Genomic DNA, 12,661 nt, shown 5'->3' with positions numbered 1-12,661 from the left:
GCTGTTTCATTACTGTAAGGTTTTCTGTGTGAGTTAGAAGAGTCTTGAGTACACTTGGGATGTGAGTTGTTCGACCTTCAGCTTAGGAGTGTGTCTTAATTAAAGGCATTTTCCCCCTGATGCATGCGATGTCACGTACTCTGATGGGCTGATGCTATTTAAAATAACGGGTCAGTGTTTGGTTGGGGGAGAGAAGTTGCTTCTAACTATTTTTACTTTCAGGAAGAGGAGGAAGAACCGGAAGGAAAACCAAGTGATGCAGAAAGTTCTGAGAGTTCAGATGATGAAAAAGACTGGGTCGAAGAGGTCAGGAAACAGCGCAGACTTCTCCAGCAGGAGGAAAGAGCGAAGCGGCAGGAACGGCTCAGGGAGGATCAGCAGACGGTCCTCAAGCCCCAGTTTTATGAGATCAAAGCGGGCGAAGAATTCAGAAGCTTCAAAGATTCTGCCACGAAGCAGAAGCTGGCCAAGTGAGTAACCGGCTCTCGCCTTGTCAGAGCCTGGCTTTTCCTCTGTGGCACGTGGCCCAGACGGTGACGGTTTGGTCTTTGGAGCTGATGTGAGGGAAGCGCCACAAGGCCTGAGGGGAAACACTGGTCTTTACTATGATTATTTTTAGCAGCTTTTTGAAATACAGTTTTTGTGCAGTAGGTTACAAAGTCTAGTAAATGTGTGTTAGCATGCTTTCCCTGCAGAAGCCACACTGTTTTGTTGTCCTTGTTTTATTCCCATCAGGTTCCCTAACCTACAGACGTGTGTCTTATTCTGGGCCCTGCAGGTCAGTGGTCTTTCGGACAGTGATTACTGAGGTGACACTTACTTTGCCTCTTAACAAGTTATTTTTAAAAGAATTAGAATTTCAGTTATGTTTATCTGCATCTCGGTTTACCTGATTATTGGAAAGGTCTCTTGAGAAACTTGCCACAGTTTTAAGCCTTTTGCAGGAGACTGAGAGATCAGAACGAGTGGTATTCTACAACAGTCAGATGCACAGAGACGCGGATCGATAGGAGTGGAATTGCAGCCGTGTGGCAGCGCTACGCTTAACCTCTTGAGAGACTCCAAACCGCGGCTGCTCCGGTCACACCTCCACCGGTCACGTCTCCACCAGTCTCATCCTCAGCAGTAGTGCGCACAGCCTCGTTTTTATGCAGCTCATGTTCCTAGATGTTTTATTTGGAGTCCTACTCAGAAGCGGAGGGCAGAGCGCTTATTCTGGTTCTGTGGAGGGAATGTCTTTGTTAGGTTTCCTGCCGTTCTTGCCTCGCTTCATTTGCTTCATCCCTAGCCCCTGAATCAGTGCGTAGACCAGGGTGGGTACTTGATCAATCCCTGTGAAAGCGAGAATCTTCTCTGGCTTGGCTACATGTCAGGCAACTCAGGAAGTTTCCCTTTCAAGATCTGCTGAAAAAGAACTCATTTACCCCCAAACCATTGACCAGGAAAATCCGGGAGCAGTTGTTTTCGGTGTAACCGTGGCAGTGGGAGGCCAGGATTTGGGGGTGGGAGGCATGACTGATGTCCCTGACATTCTTTTTCTGCCTGTGGGTAAAAAACAAAAGGGATGAAAATTTAGTATTAGTGAATAAATAATAGCAAGGTTAAACTTAAACATTCTTAGTAAGAATGCACTTAAACATTCTTAGTAAGTTAAACATCACTAAGTTAAACATTTTTTTTGAGAAGAGGAGCTGTATAAGTGATAATACTTACATGAGCTTAAAAGAAAAATCCTGTTGTTTAATAACCTTTGACATGAATAGCCGGCGTTTTGGCACAAACTGCTTAGTGAATTTAGGTTTGACTAGATTATTTTGGCAAATCCTGAACTTGCAATATCTTAAATCTATTTAATGAAGCATTGAACCATGATCCTTCATAAAACTAAAATGACTCTTTCTGTTTGTTCCGGGAATTACCACAAAGCAATGAATTCGACACATCAAAATTGAGTATATCATGTTTAGACGATCTCTTGGACTTGGCCAGCTTTAAAACTCTTTCTATAAAGAGAAAAGCAAATAGTGAATTGTAACTCATATTTGAGTGAGTTCTCGTCTTTGCATGGCTCTAGATAAATGCCTATGTCTGTCAGCAAACTTATAGACCTCACAGTAACTCATCCTGTCAGCCTCTCCACCCACCCGATCATCAGTCAGACATTCTCGGAGGGCCTCGTGGGAGCAAAGCGCTGTTTGCTCACCCAGCGGGGCTGGAAAAGGAAGGCGCAGCCCACGCGCGCATAGCATTCACATCCCTCTGATACTCTGAGAGGTGTGAAAAGTGCTCAAGGGATACAATTTTTGGAGATTAAGTCTTTATAAGAGGTTATGTTGAAATGGGTCTTTTGAAAGATGAAAAGATGAACACTAAAAGCCGGGTGGGAGAGACGGCTTGTTTCTAGGCAGAGGCAGCGTTATGAGCGACGGGCTGCTGTGTGAAAGCAGCTTTCCTGCGGCGAGAGCAGGAAGCACGTGGCGGGCAGCAGCCGTCGACGAGGCTGGAAAGCCGCGTCGGGCCCAACCCAGGCCCCGGGGAGCCAAAGTTGAGGTGATCGAATCTGTCCTGGCCCCTCTTCCAGTTACGTAACTACTTATCTAACAAATGCGGTACGGTTCGTTGAAAATAAAAACACGTAGGCATGAAAAGTCCCTATTTCTCAGAAACCGTTAATGAGAGATATGTGTTTTAGAGACGAAATGCAGGGGGAGACTAAGAAGCTGTGGTGGTCCTGGTTGGAAGTGACGAAAGCCAGCGCCGTGGGGACGGGAACAGATAGATGTAGACCCAGATCGTTCATGCGGCTGAGACTCGGAAAAAGAGCTTTCACTGCCGCATTCTGTGGCTCACGCTTTCATTGTCGAAGGGGAAAGTAGCAGTCATGGGTGGTGTTGAAATGTCTCGCAATGTCGCTGCCAAGATAAGGCTCACGGAATGAGGAACGAGTTGGAGGCTGACAGTATTGAGCTGGGTGTTTAGCATACTAGGTCTCCGGTGCCCAGATGTCTTCTGGGTAATGTTTGGTACACAGATGGAGACGTAGGAGGTTGGCCAGAGATACCGGTTTAAGAGATAGCAGCGTCTATTATGTGATCAAAACCATGGTATTAAAAAGACCGTAAGTGTGTAGAATGAGACAAGGGCTGGGAATGGAGCTCTTGGGAGCATATTTTTGAGTCTGCGATAAGAACTACTTGCCTCTCTTTAGAATAATGCAAGTGCATGCAAAGTAATGCACGTAATTTCAGAGATGCCGCAGGTGTACTGGTAGAGCTCCGAATTCTGATTCAGAGGACGGCAAAGAGGACGTGCGGTAAAAATTACCAGGACTTGTCGAAAAGATAGGAGGAAAACTGGAAAGAGCCAAGTATGGAGAGAAAGTCACAGGGAGGGGCTTGGTACAAGTGTTGGGGGGTCCACGGAACAAAGGTTGGAAAAAGGCCATTAGGAAGAATATCTTAGTGCGACTCATTTCTGAGTCAGCCTGAATGTCTGGTTGTAGTGGATTGTTTATCTTGTGACAGTGAGATTTTTCTCTAAAATTCTTTACTATCAATTACAAAGTAGCCAGAAGCCAGCACACCTGAGCCTGGGTGGGAACGAAGCAGGAACTGGGGGTCAGGGTGGGGGGCGCAGAGGGCAGGCAGGGGCTGCGGGCCCTCCGCCACAGCTGACCGGCCCTGGACCCCGTGCCAGGAAGGCCGTGCCGTGTGGGTTCTGTAAAGTAGTTACAGTAGTTCGTTTTCGGGTGTCAGTCAGCCGCTTAATACCGCTCCCCAAATTCGCACTCAAGCAGCCGGCTTCGCAGCCGCTGGTTAGCAGCCACATTCTGTGAACTGACTTTCAAAGGGAGGGAAGTGGAGCTCGCTTTAATGTAGGCACCTCCACACTCGGTCCCTGCGTCTGATCTTCTGCCACGGCCCAGTCTGAAACCCAGCTTGTCTCTCCACGTAGCTGAGACAGAACAAGTTTTTACAAGTGCACGTCGAAAGCACATTGAGAGAAAACCAGAATTTATATCCCCTCTCCTGGAGGAAATAGGTCATTCTTAAAAGAGTAGTAATTTCCCACAATTTACTTGAAAAGTCTTTTTCTTCCCAAATTAGTGTTTTCTGTGTCCGACCTTGTCTCAGTGGCTCCATAGTTATTCAGAATTCCTGTTAATTTTAAAACGTCAGAGTTTATAGCTCCATAAGGAACAGAAAAGGAATGAACAGGCTGAGGAATTTGCTTAGGCTAACATAATTCATACTCAGTGCTACAGTCAGTTTACACTTTACTTTTGAACTCTTCTTTAAAAAAAAAGAAGCTAAACTAAATCTTAATTTCATTTGGTCATGTGGAAGCTTGTCATTTAGAATACCTAATGGACACATTTCCTGAACAGAACTTTATAAATCAAGTGTGGTGTGACACATGCCTGGAAACCAGAAATTCTTAAATTGGAATCCTGGTTTTAAACTTGAATCCTTACGTGCCCTGGGGCGATTCATTTAATATCTTACCTCCCTTTTTGCCATCTGTAAAGGATAAATACTTCTGTCTCAGGGATGTTGAAAGGATTAATTAGTTAGTCCGTAAAGAACTTTGAAGATGAAAAGTACTTTAAAAGTGCTTCTTAATAACATTATTGCTTAGAAAAGAGTGCCACTTTATGCTAACCACTGTATGTCTCAAATTATATAAAGAAGCTATGTTTAGTACGTTATAGCCGTCATAAATTAGAGCTGGATCTCATGGTGTGAACATCAAACGTGAGCTCCAGACTCTCAAAAGAGCAGCAGCTCATCCTCGGGTGCAGAGGTCGCGTCTAGGGGGCAGAAGGCCCCTCCACGCAAATCCTCCCCTCCCCCGCTTCTTTGTATTCAGCCAAGTTTTTGAGTATAACTTTAAAGGCGTTCACGAGCTTTAAATTGGTACAAGGAAGGTTGGAGGGGGAAATATATTTTCTTTATTTTGAAAGAACAGAAGAGAGAACCGTATTTTATTTTTCTTTTTTCTCTCCTCTCTTCCCAATTTCATCCCGGGGACATAAGGGTGTTGCCTTTTCCAGGTGGATTAGAGCTGACATTAAAACTTATCAAAAAGTATCTATCTTTTTAGTCTTAATTCCATTTTTTCCCCTCTACACCAAGTTAACAAAAAGAGCCAGTGTTGTGATTTTACAGTAAAACATTATCATAACGACACACAGTGAAGTGTTATGTTTTATAACTGGTACAGGACTCAGGCTTACCCTGCTGGCTTGTAGAGAGGTGTTGGGATGGCCTCATTATGTAGATCACAGTGGGCTGCAGGGCACAGCTCACCATAACAGGGACACGGATTATCGAAGGGGACCCTAGAGAAGTTTGGGAAACATGACCCAGAAATGAAATGAAATTTAAATTTGGGGTAAAGTGTGTCAGAAAGAGCGTTCAGGTAAGAAGTTGAACGGGAAGCCTCGTGCAGAACCGCAGTGACTAGGGCTGAATTAGGAGCTCGCCCTCTGGAACCGCCATTGTCCTCACGGGGTCATCGGGTGGGTTCACAGTCAGAGTTAGTCGTGCTGTGGGTGATGAGTGTGGTCCGGGGAGCTAAGCCTGAGTGAAAGAGAAGTCCAAGTTCTCTTGGCGCTTGTCTGTGGAGCACTTAACGTGCGTTCACTCCTTTGCAGAGGTGAATGAGTTGCTGAAATACTCACGCACCCAACTTGTGCGTGGTGTAGATGGAAAATGCTGTAGAGGCATAAGAGCCACTGACCATTACAGTAAATTACAGGCTTCTCACAGAAATACTGCTGCTTGCATTTGGCACCAGAAATATGATTTAGTAAGGTAAGTAGCAACCACCAAAGTATTTGGAACCACCACTTAAAATATTAAATGAGTGGGTATTTCTGACAGCCGTTGTTTTGACTGTGTACCTGTTGAGTCTACGTAACGGTTGCCTGAGCCCTCCCGATTCTTTCCATCGACTGTTAAACGAATGCCTTCTTGTCACCACATGCGGAAAAGATTTTTCTTCATGCAGTCAGTCCTCATTTGAACTCGTTTCAAACGGTAATCAAAACATAATGCTAATTAATGTGATATTCTCTTAAATTTCTTACAGTAAAACCCTGGAAGATCGGTTGAAACTTGAAGCAAAAAATGGCACGTTGAGTGTGTCAGATACCACGGTTGGCAGCAAACAGTTGACATTCACATTAAAGAGGGTAAGTTGTTTTTTAATATTATTTTAAAATTCACTGAAAATGAAAAATACTGTTACCAAGTAGGAAAGAACGTCAGAGACTACGTCCGATTCTTTCTTTAAATTGAGATCTAGTTCACAGACCATCAGATTCACCCTTTGAAAGTATACAGGTCACTGAGTCGTGGAATCACCGCCACCGTCTAGTTCTAGAATATCCTCAGCACCCCAAAGGAAACCCGTGACTGTTAGCAGTTATCCCACAGTCCCGGTTCCCCGGCCCTGGGCGCCGGCGGTCTGCTTTCTGTCTCTGGATCTGCCTGTTCTGGACGGATGTGCCGTATAAACGGAGTCATGCGGTGCTTCCTCTGTGACTGGCTTCCCTCACTTACCGTGTTTTCAAGGTCGTTCACGCTATTGCATTATGTCAGTACTTCATTCCTTTTTATGACCGAGTGACATTTCATGGTGTGGATAAGACCACACTTTATTTATTCATCCATCTGTTGATGGACGTCTGGGCTGCTGGTTTCCAAGAACATGGTTATTTCCATTTATTCAAACTTATTTTATGTCCATGAATAAATTGTGTGGGTATTTCCATTAGGTTTGGCACATTTGTTGTTAAGGTTATTACTAGATATTTCATGTTTTTTTTTTTTTTTTTTTGCTATTATGAATAATCTGCTATGAAAATTCAGGTATTATGTTCTTTGCATGGACATAGTTTACATAGACATATGTTTTCATTTCTCTTGGGTGTACATCTAGGAGTAGAATTGCTGAATCACCTGATAACTTTAACTTTTTGAGGACCTGCCGAGCTGTTTTCCAAAGCAACTGTGCCATTTTACATTCTCGCCAGCAGTATACGAAGGATCTGTTTTTCCACATCTTCACCAACACTCGTTATTGTCCATCTTTTTTATTGTAGGCATCCAAGTGGGTGTGAAATGGCATCTCATTGTGGCTTTGATTTGCATTTGCTGATGACTAATGGGGTAGAGCATCTTTTTATGTGCTTATTGGCCATTTGTCTACTTTCTTTGGAGAAATGTCTGTTTGGATCCTCTGCCCGTTCACCTCTGATTCTTTGACCGATCTCTCTGACGTCATCGGGGGGCTTGCCAAATGATAAGAACTTTTTTTTAGTTAGCAGTCGTCATCTGATATAGATACAATAAAAAGGAAAAAAAGGAAGCTTTTCCTTGTGATGAGCACTCTTGGCATTTACCCTCTTAACAGTCTTCGTACCACCCTGACAGCGTGTCACGTAGCCGTCGTGTCGTTCATTACGTCCCTAGTGCTTATTTCTCTGCTAATTGGAAGTTTCTACTTGGCCACTTTTCTCCAGTCTCCCCCCTTCACACACACCCCACGAGAACTTGTAAGAGGCTCTTCCGTGAACGCCGTCTCCATTTAGGGCAAGCACAGGTCACGGCCGGGCTGGCTTCATGGGTACCTGTAAGGCCGTCGTTTCCAGCTTTTAAAACTTCTGCCCGTGAGTCTTTTCGCAGCTTCCTCTCTGCAGCGCCACCAGCGAAGAGTATTTTTTTGAGCTTTACATTCAGAGTTTATATTATCAAGACCATCAGATGTGTGTTTAAAACTGCCCAGCTCTCACCTCCATCACCGACTCTGTGTGGATGCTCTTCTCTTTTAAGAATTTCTGCTAAAAGTTGCGAAACTGTTTGGGAGGGTCTGGCTCTCCCCTGAGCAAATGAGTGTTGAGAACAACAGCTTTTAAGGAGTCAGCCCGGGGACCTGCCAGTCACTCCAGCTGTGAGCTTGCGACTTGTCTGCCAGCCTTTATTGGTGTTTAATGGGTGCAGATCTCTGGCTTTTGAGGGGAGTTTCATTTTTTGAAACAGCCAAAAATTCTTTGGAACCAGTTCTGGCGACTGATCGCTTGATCGTGGGTGGGTTGTGATATCCTTTCAGTACACGTAGGTATTTTTTGTTTCGTTTTTAAGACAGTTCAAATAAACTAATGGTTCTGGCGTATAAACAAAAGATGGGTCTATGAGAGAAGTCGATGACATTTCGTGAGCAATAGCGTCTTATGAAGCCGGCAGTTTTATAAGGAACCCCTCCCTTTTTAAAGCACCCCGGCTGGATCACGTGTTGGTTGAGAAGCCAGTCTCATGCTTAGCAGCTCAGACTGGCCGATCAGGGCACTTCTCTTACCCCGGGGCTTAGGTTGTCTTGTTTTCACAGTGGCGTTGAAAACGGCCCTTGTCTTGCTGCTCCTGCCAAGGCAGCGGTTGTCAGAGCAGTCCAGGCACCTGCCCCGGGGCCTGTGGGCCGCAGTCCCCCTGCAGCAGGGCCGTGCTCGGCGGCCGCGCCACTGGCATCCTGCTCTGTTGGTTACCAAACGAGGGTCGGTAGAGTTTTCTTTATCTTTCCCTCGCATGTGATTTTCTCTTTCAGTCCGAACAGCAGAAGAAGCAACAGGAGGCGGAGAAGCGGCACCGGCAGGAAAGGAAAGCCCTCCGTCGCTCAGCCAGTCACCTGAGGTCCAGACACAGGAGAGGACGGTCGTTTCACTGAGTCTGGGAGCGCCCCGATGCACGACAGGAAGCAGCAGGCCTCCCCCAGACCGACCACCATGAGAGCACGTGGGACACAGACGGGACCACACATGTTAAAAGTCCCGTGACAGTGCTTGATATAGCGAAGGAAAAGATCTGGCACCTCGTCCCTTTGCCTTCTGGGTCAGACTTCGAAACCCGCCCCCCCCCCCCCAACACGCTGGGCAGAGCGTCATCCCAAGGGCACTTTCTGCAAGTTGTTGCTCCCCAAAACATCATCCTCTTCCCTCGGTTTTAAATAAGTAAACCAGGTGGTGGTTTTTCTATATCGTGAAATGTGTACCATGAGATGCTAAAAATGAAGATTGATCATGGTCTGGGAACTTTCTCCTTATAGTACCTGCTGCCGTTCACAGTTCAGCCACCCAGAAACTCCGTTCCTGCCCTACCCGTGGGTAGTCTTGGCCGTGTTCGTGTTTGTAAGTGTATGTTGGTAGGTCATTGCTTGTTTGTGTGTTTGATATTTTTTAAAAAAATATTTTTATACCAAGAATGTATAAATTAATGGTAATAACCTAAAATAAGAAATGGAAACTATACGTGACACAAGGTTAAATACAGATACTTTCCTGTTCCTGAAGTGCAGTTAGAGATAAACTGGCTGGAGAAAACATTTATAAAAATAAATATTTTCATTTGAACAACTTCTTTGAGAAGGACATATTCCTTGAGTGAAGTTGAAAACTAAGCTGGGTTCCTTCGTTTCTCAGGTATTCATGTGATCTCGGAGGTGCTTTGCTTTTCGTGCAGCTGGGTTGGTGGCTCTGGGTTGTCAGCGGGAGGCTCCAACCTGAAACGCTTCAGCACAGGGCGAGCGCGTTCAGGAGCGTGTGCACGTGTGTGTGTTTGCGTGTGCGCACGTGCGTGCATGTGTGTGTACACAGAGTCACCAGAAAGACTCCCGTGCCGCAGCATGCGTGTGTGTGTGTGTCCGTGTTTCTTTGCGTGTGCACAGAGTCACCAGAAAGACTCCTGTGGCCCAGCAGCTGGCCACCTTGTGCTGCGGCACCAGAGGGTTTGCCACCCGTTTCGGTCCCAGGTGCCAGCTCTTTCCTTCTTCAGCGTCTTGTCCTTTAAACTCCTGCTGAGGCCCCTCTGCCCAAGGAAGAGGCTCCAGCTCTCCCGTGGCCCCTTCCCGGCCCCCTCGTCGCCTTCGTCAGGGCTGAGAGGTCGGAGGGACGCTGCTGGCTGGGGCTCCTCTCCAGGGGTTGAGTGTTTGTGTTCCAGACCTGTTTCCTGGGGCCACTGGAAGCCACTTCCGCACATGGCCCCTCTCTTTTTTTCTTTGGGGAGATCTCCCTGTGGCTTGGGGAGCCATTTGCCGTGGTTAGACCCCAAAAGCAGTGCCACAGGCCAGCAGAGGGAGGGCATCTGCTCCGTGAGACGGGCTCTTCGAGACGGTGTCAGCAGCACCGGGTCCAGGAGCAGGTACCAGTCCATCTGGGCCCCGGGACGCGGGCAGCAGAGCCGGCCTGGCTCGGGGTCGAATCCCAGCCCTGTTGCCTGCCGGTTCTGAGTGCTGTGGCTGCTTAACCCCTTTGACTCCGTAACATGAGCCCGATAGTGTGGGCAGTGGTTAAATGGGTGCCGACATCAGGCAAGCATCTAGCACAGAGCGAGGCCCGTGAGTGCTGGACAGAGCTGCTTTCCCCCCGCCCCTTCCCTCAGCTCTGCACGCACAGCCCTCCGCTCACCGTGTTCTGTAATAGCGAGGTTACTGGAGCGGAGATGCCCCTCGGCTTTCCTCCTGGGGCGTTCCTGAGAGGGCAGGCCATGGGCCTGTGCTCAATCTGTGGCCGACATTCGTAAGAAAGCTGCGTCCAGGCCCCGCCGTTCACCATGGATCCCTTGAAACAGCCCCGTCCCTTCAAGATTGAGATCTTTGGAGCAGCTGCTACAATCCTCACGTTTCTTTCAAGTCTCCTGTTTTAAAGATGTTACCCACGCCGTACTCCGTCATCTGTCTGTGTCTGCGGTCGGTCACTTCGTAGCCCTAGGCTGTGGCCCTGTTTCCCCACCAGGAAGCATGCGGGGTGTCCTGCACCCAGGAAAGGCGCAGCCCCAAATGGGGGCTTTTTACTTCAGGACCTTCCTGGGGGTTCCTGAGTGACACCTGTCCCCACACCCTGCTCCAGACACCCCTCGTTCTCTCACCTGGTGCCTAAAAATTTTTTTCGAACTATTAAGAAAAAATTGTTTTTAGCATTTGGGGCAGTGGTCACGTCCAGAGACCGGTCGCTTTACTACATGAAGACGTTTCACAGAGTCACTCTGTTCACTTAGGAAACCACCCGAGTCCCAGCTTCCCGGACACGGTGGGATCTGGCCCCCGCCCTCCCCTTCACTCCCGGTCACCGCCACACTGACTTCACTTTTCTAGAACACTCCAGCATTCTCTTCGGCCAGGGCCTTTGCGGTTGCCGTTCCTCGGCCGTGGGCATGTCAGCGTGTCGTTCTCACCCCCTCCAGGTCGTGACCGCCCTATCAAAGACTGTCACACCCCAGCTGCCAGCACCCCCTGTGCCCTTACTGCAGCTGAAACCCGACATAATGTGCTTCAACAAACTTTTTATTATGAAAAGTCCCAAACATATACCAAAGTAGAGGACAGTTTAATGAGCTCCCGTGTACTCCTTGCCCAGCTTCAAAAATTAACAACAAAATCTCATGTTGTTTCATCTTTACTCCTAACCGTTGGTCCTATTATTTTGAAACATTTTGATCTCAGACATGTCCATAAATATTCATAGTGCTTTACGTCTGTTATATTGCTTTGTCTCCCCACCCCACACCAGAATATAAGCTCCATAAGGGTAGGGAGGTATTTTTGGAGGGTAAAGGGTCTGTTTTGTTCACTGCTGTGTATCCAGCATCTAGTATTATGCCTAGCACAGTAGCAACAAATATTTATTAACTGAATAAGATGAGGACTGAAGGTTGAACTTTGGGTCGAAGATCAGAGAGAGGTTCTTATTTGACAAGAGCTGATTCAGAGGGGACGGGGAGCTGAAAGGCCGCATTGCAGTAGTCAGGAGAGAATAGGGAAAAGACTTGGAACCAGCGATTGTAGACAACACTTGGGAGGAGTTTCTGAATACAGGGGGACACGAAATGGGACGTGAGATCAAGAGACTTTTTTTTTAATGGGAGAAATCTCAGCATGTCTGCACGCTGCTGGGAATAATTCAGGAGAGGAGAGACTGCCAGAGAGAGGACAGTTACTGGAGTGATACCTATTAGGTGTAGGACATCATAAGGCATAGTGGTTATCCATTGCTGCGTAACAAATTACCCCAAAACTTAAAATAACCGTTTCAGTGGGTCAGGAATCCAGGTGGAAGATTAGGTGCCATTTTTTGAGAAGGGAGTATCAAGTAGAGTGGCCGGACTAAATACAGGACTCCCAGTTAAATTTGAATTTCAGGTGAACAATTCATTAGTATAGTGAGACTCTTGCTGGAGCTTCCATGAGAATTTTTTTTTTTGACTGAATGCATATGATGAGTATTTTCCCTTTTTTCCAAAGTTATATCTTCAGCATAAGTTAAGTATAAAATAGATTTTATAGAAGAAGAGATTTAGTGGTTTTATAAGGAAGGTTAAAAGATTTTGTGATTCTTAGGTAAATTTTCAATGCATTAAAAATCTGGATTTTTTTTTTATTTGATTGATTTTGGTTTTGAAACGACTTTCAAACCTCACTTTCCCCGTATAGCCATGAAGCTGAAACAAAATCTTGGAGTTTACGCTGTCATTATTTTTAAGCAAATATAGGTAACGGCAGTTACGTGACTTCATTTGACTCTGTTAATCTTCAGTCTCACATGTTTCACATCCAAGAGAAAGTTCGTCTCTCTCTTGCGTTTGAAAATACTAAAAGGAATGTAGTTTAGTTC

General features: G+C 46.4%; 1 protein-coding gene across 1 annotated transcript in view; it reads left to right on the top strand.

Annotated features, from left to right (window-relative positions):
* Positions 1-9,409, top strand: part of NOL10 (nucleolar protein 10) — a 74,006-nt gene extending 64,597 nt beyond the window's left edge. Inside the window, exons 19-22 of the mRNA XM_006910232.3 lie at positions 78-88; positions 197-470; positions 6,094-6,196; positions 8,605-9,409. Of these exons, the coding sequence (XP_006910294.1) occupies positions 78-88; positions 197-470; positions 6,094-6,196; positions 8,605-8,724 (508 nt within the window). The 3' untranslated portion in view covers positions 8,725-9,409. The remainder of the gene's footprint in view (positions 1-77; positions 89-196; positions 471-6,093; positions 6,197-8,604) is intronic.
* Positions 9,410-12,661: the final 3,252 nt, after the last annotated feature.

Source organism: Pteropus alecto, unplaced genomic scaffold (assembly GCF_000325575.1).
Source record: "Pteropus alecto unplaced genomic scaffold, ASM32557v1 scaffold61, whole genome shotgun sequence".
Taxonomy (NCBI): Eukaryota; Metazoa; Chordata; class Mammalia; order Chiroptera; family Pteropodidae; genus Pteropus; species Pteropus alecto.
The sequence above is the reverse complement of the archived record's forward strand: the minus strand, read 5'-3'. Positions and strand labels throughout refer to the sequence as shown.